The sequence below is a fragment of the Eurypyga helias genome, unplaced genomic scaffold, assembly GCF_000690775.1.
Source record: "Eurypyga helias isolate BGI_N326 unplaced genomic scaffold, ASM69077v1 scaffold19194, whole genome shotgun sequence".
Lineage (NCBI taxonomy): Eukaryota > Metazoa > Chordata > Aves > Eurypygiformes > Eurypygidae > Eurypyga > Eurypyga helias.
In genome coordinates, this window is record NW_010247042.1 from 8,466 (window position 1) to 12,483 (window position 4,018).

At 53.1% G+C, this 4,018-nt stretch overlaps 1 protein-coding gene across 1 annotated transcript in view; it reads right to left on the reverse strand.

Moving 5' to 3' along the window:
- TNMD (tenomodulin) overlaps positions 1-4,018 on the reverse strand; it is an 8,447-nt gene that overhangs the window by 152 nt on the left and 4,277 nt on the right. The window contains exons 4-7 of the mRNA XM_010150622.1: positions 3,502-3,603; positions 1,522-1,675; positions 477-646; positions 11-157 (exon numbers count right to left, since the gene is read on the reverse strand). Coding sequence (XP_010148924.1) covers positions 11-157; positions 477-646; positions 1,522-1,675; positions 3,502-3,603 — 573 coding nt within the window. The remainder of the gene's footprint in view (positions 1-10; positions 158-476; positions 647-1,521; positions 1,676-3,501; positions 3,604-4,018) is intronic.

Sequence of the window (4,018 nt, forward strand, 5' to 3'; positions counted from 1 at the left end):
GGCAGATGACCCCCCCGCCCTGGTAGCCGTAGGGGTAGGGGTAGTAGCCCAGGAGGGGCTCGCAGACCCGTCGGCAGTAGCGGTTAGCACGGCGGCACTGGGCACAGCAGTAGCCTTGCTCATCCCACAAGGGGTGGAACTCCAGCCCATTCTCCGACTGCCGGGAAGACACAGTGTCAGTGCAGCGGGGCTGATGCGTGGCTAAGGCACCCGGGAACATAGCCAGGACACCCCAGGAGCTTGGACTGGACATTCTGGGAGGGCAGCCTGGGCATCCCAGAAACATGGGCAGAGCACCCTAGGGACATGGCCAGGGCATCCCAGGAGCTTGGATGGGACACCCCAGAAGCACGGGCAGGACATCCCAGGAACACAACCAGGGCACCCCAGAAGCACAGCTAGGACACCCTGCGACCATGGCCAGGACACCCCACACCATAGCCAGCGCACCCCAGGGTGTGATTCCCCGCACTCACATAGTCGTTGACGGGCAGGTCCTCCTCGGTGAGCTGCCGTGCCCGACGCTTGGGCCCTGGCTCCACATCCTTCTCCACATCCTGTTTGCTCCCTGCATCCAACCAGCTCTGGTTGTCTACGAGCAGCTCAGGGTCTTCTGCTGCCCCTTCGAGGTTGGCCAGCTCAGGAGCTATAGGAAGAGCCCAATTGTTGCCATCAACAACCAGGGAGCTGGGGGACAAATGCAGCAGCAGACATTATCGTCTCTACTAAAATTTGGTGCCAAGGTACAAGAAAAGCCCACCAGCAAACCAGCTGTGACTCACAGTGACAATTTCCTCCGCTGAAACTCAGCTGCAGATGGGGTCTAACAGCGGGGGTCGGGGAAGCAGGGAGGGGACAGCAGCCTCCCTCGGCATCGGGGATCTCTGATGCTCACTTGCTCCCAGGACCAGGGCCGTGAGCTGACTGGTACCCATGGGGACGAGATGTGCCTCAGTGGCTGCAGAGCGGAGGGAATTTTCTCGACGGGGGGTTTTAAACTAGCTCACTCGGATAGAAGTGGGTTAGAGAGAGCCGGTAATTATGCCGGCGGATCTCAGAGGCCGCAACCTCTGCAAGGGCTGTGTAGTGAGCAGCTGGGGGTGGCAACCCCGTTGTGTGATTTAGATGCAGATGTCTGCTCATGCTCTGATGTTCATGCAGAGACGAGAATTTAAGCGTCCCAGTTTCCAGCAGCGCTGGCTTCTTTGCAGGTACAAAGGGGTTCAGGTTTTTTGCCATGTTATGAGGAGGGTGGCTACTCTGCAAAGTGCCGGGCGGTGGGGAGCTGGCGGAAACAAGCGCTCTGCAGAGATAAACTTCAGCCCCTGCTATTACATCGGCCGTGATCTCTCGTGGTTGTGGCTGATGTTGTGTTCGTGTCTGAGGTGTACGACGAGGCAGTGGAAATGGGTTCCCACCGTGTTGCAGCAAGGGACGTGGTGGGGGGATGCAGGTGGGTGGCCGGGCTGCCCCCAGCGAGGGGGCTCATGAGCACTTTGGGGAGGAGATGGCTCCTTGTACCTGCTATCGGCGTGGGGTGGATCCAGTAGATGGTCATGTTCCTACAGATGTCAAAAATTTTGGAGTTCTTCAGGAATTCCTTATTCTGAATGGGCTTTTCCCCAGGCACCCAGACCACAGACTGCTCAAAGTAGGTGGTTGTGATTTCTTCTCCCTGGAAGAAGAGAGAGATTTCACCCCGGCATGGTGAGCCACCCTCTCCCCATCGCTGGCTGCTTCTTCTACCCTTGGAAGGAGTAACCCCTCCCAGAGAGCAGCTGGACATCTGCCTTGGCTGTGATGCTCGCCGGGGCACATGCGGGACCCTGCTGGTCCTGGCGTCGGGAGACCCATGGTGAGCCTTGCCTGCCTGCTTTCAGCCAACGCCACTCCACTCTCTCCTCCCTCCGTCCATCATGCTTCAAGAGCCTTCTCCTGTGCAGTCCCCACCATCTGGAAGAGCCTTCTGGAGCACCCCCGCTCATTTAAAACCCAAGATTAAAACATCTCCCCTCTGCTTTGCTCTTACTACTTAATTTCTCTCTCCTTCTGCTACCGATTTTGTGATCGAACACTTTAATTTATTCCTCACAGAAATTCTTTGCAGGGACGTATTCTATAATTTATACCACATGTCTCTGCTGTTGCATTAGTCCATCGTGTGTTTTGGCAGGCGCTTCGGGAGGGAGATATATAAGGATTATTGGATGGGTCTGTGCGGAGCTATCTGCCAAGGCAACGTTGTGTATGTTGGTGGTGGTAGCCCGTAGAGCAAGCTGGCAAATGGCATTTTTCTCTCCAGAAGGTGTCTGGAGCTGTATTTCACTTTTATAGAGTTTTTCCTTATGGCTTCGGGAAGTTTTAGGAAAGAGCCAACACAACCTGATCTAGTCTGAGTCTTTTTCGGAGGCTGGCGAGAGCCGCGGGGCTGGGCAGGTGCTGCCTGAAGGACCTGGCAGCGCATGGGCTCTGGGAAGAGATGGCTAGAGCTTAAATCTACATTTATCTCGTTGGGTTTTACATTTCAGCTTTCTACCAGGGGCAATGTTCTGCTAAAGCCTGGGAAGTCATATCCCTTTTACGACGGTAGCTGAAAAGATCTATTAGCTTCTTACGGCATAATCAAAGAATCGGTGTCTGGGAATTTGGGTCATGATTCAGGGAAATGTTTCTGCCCACGCTTCGTTTCGAACACATGTCCTGCTGGCGTTTTATTTCCAACGGCTTCCTTGCGGCGGGATTCAATCTGCCAACATCCTTCGCCTTGTGACCGGGGAGGTGGGAGGGCTGTGCCACCGCCGGGGGCTTGGGTGTGGGACGGGGACGGGGGACAACTGCTTTCATGGGACGGAGCCATCACCCCAGGTTACGCTGTCGGAGAGGGGTTAGAATACGGAGTCCAACGCGGTTTTCCACGCGGCATGCAGAGCGCGAGGCTCCTTGCAGCAGGATGTGGTAGGCAAAAGTTAAAAGGGCGTAAGGAGCAATCAGGCACATCGATGGGAGGACGGTCCATGCAGGACAGGGAGGTGGCGAGCCGGGCGCTTCCCACCTCCCAGTGCCATATGCCAAGTGCTTTTCAAATCGCATTTCTTAAAACACGGCTGCTCTTTTAAATTCATTACTTCTGCCTCATTCTGCTTGAGAACATGAGGCTCAATTCCTGGAGAAAACGATTTGATTGACTTTTTGGTGCCTGCTAATCCTGATCTGCCTTGCGCCCTTTTGACTACAACAGGATTATTGTTCTTGATCTCTGGTATTGTGCCGAGAGGTTTTTGTGTTGGCTGTCTAATCCTGTCTCTTTCCACTTGTTGTTTTTAGAAGCAATCCTCTGAAATAAGGTCATTTTATGAAGCGATCACAACTCATCGTTTCCCCATTGCAGCCTCTCTGGGAAGGCTGGAGAGGATTGGGAGGGTGGTGGAGACGGTGCCCACGCTCCCAACGCCGGGTGGGTTTCCCCGGGGGTGGAGGGAATGTCCTGTTTTAGTCACCTACCTCAAGCTCGGGGATCTTGGCCTCTGTTGTCTCAGGGAGGACTTTAGTCTGAGTTTTGATGAAACATTTTTGAAGTCCCACAAAGAAGATGCCAGTTATTCCCTACAGCATCAAAACAAACACCAAAAAAAAATCTGTCAGGGCAAAGCAGGAGGATAAATAACCCCATCGCGTGGAGGGTACAGCTGGGTGCGGGTTTAGCTGTGTTTTTCCTGTTGATGTTTTTGTGCAAACTCTGCTCAGCAGTGGTGCTAAGATGTACTAACAGGTTCTCCTAAGGGATATTGCATATTATGGTTTGGGAGAATTGGGCTTTTTACAAATATTTTAGGGCAGATAGTCATAACATTTTATTTTGCTCTCCTTCTCCTTATAACTATCATGAGCTCCAGTTACCATAAATAAAAATATGCAGAATAGCATCTGACCGTTATGGTTATATGAACATTCAGCCCCCAGATCCTGATAGACTATTAGCTGAAAATTTTGCCATATGTCACTGCACAGGGTATTTCCC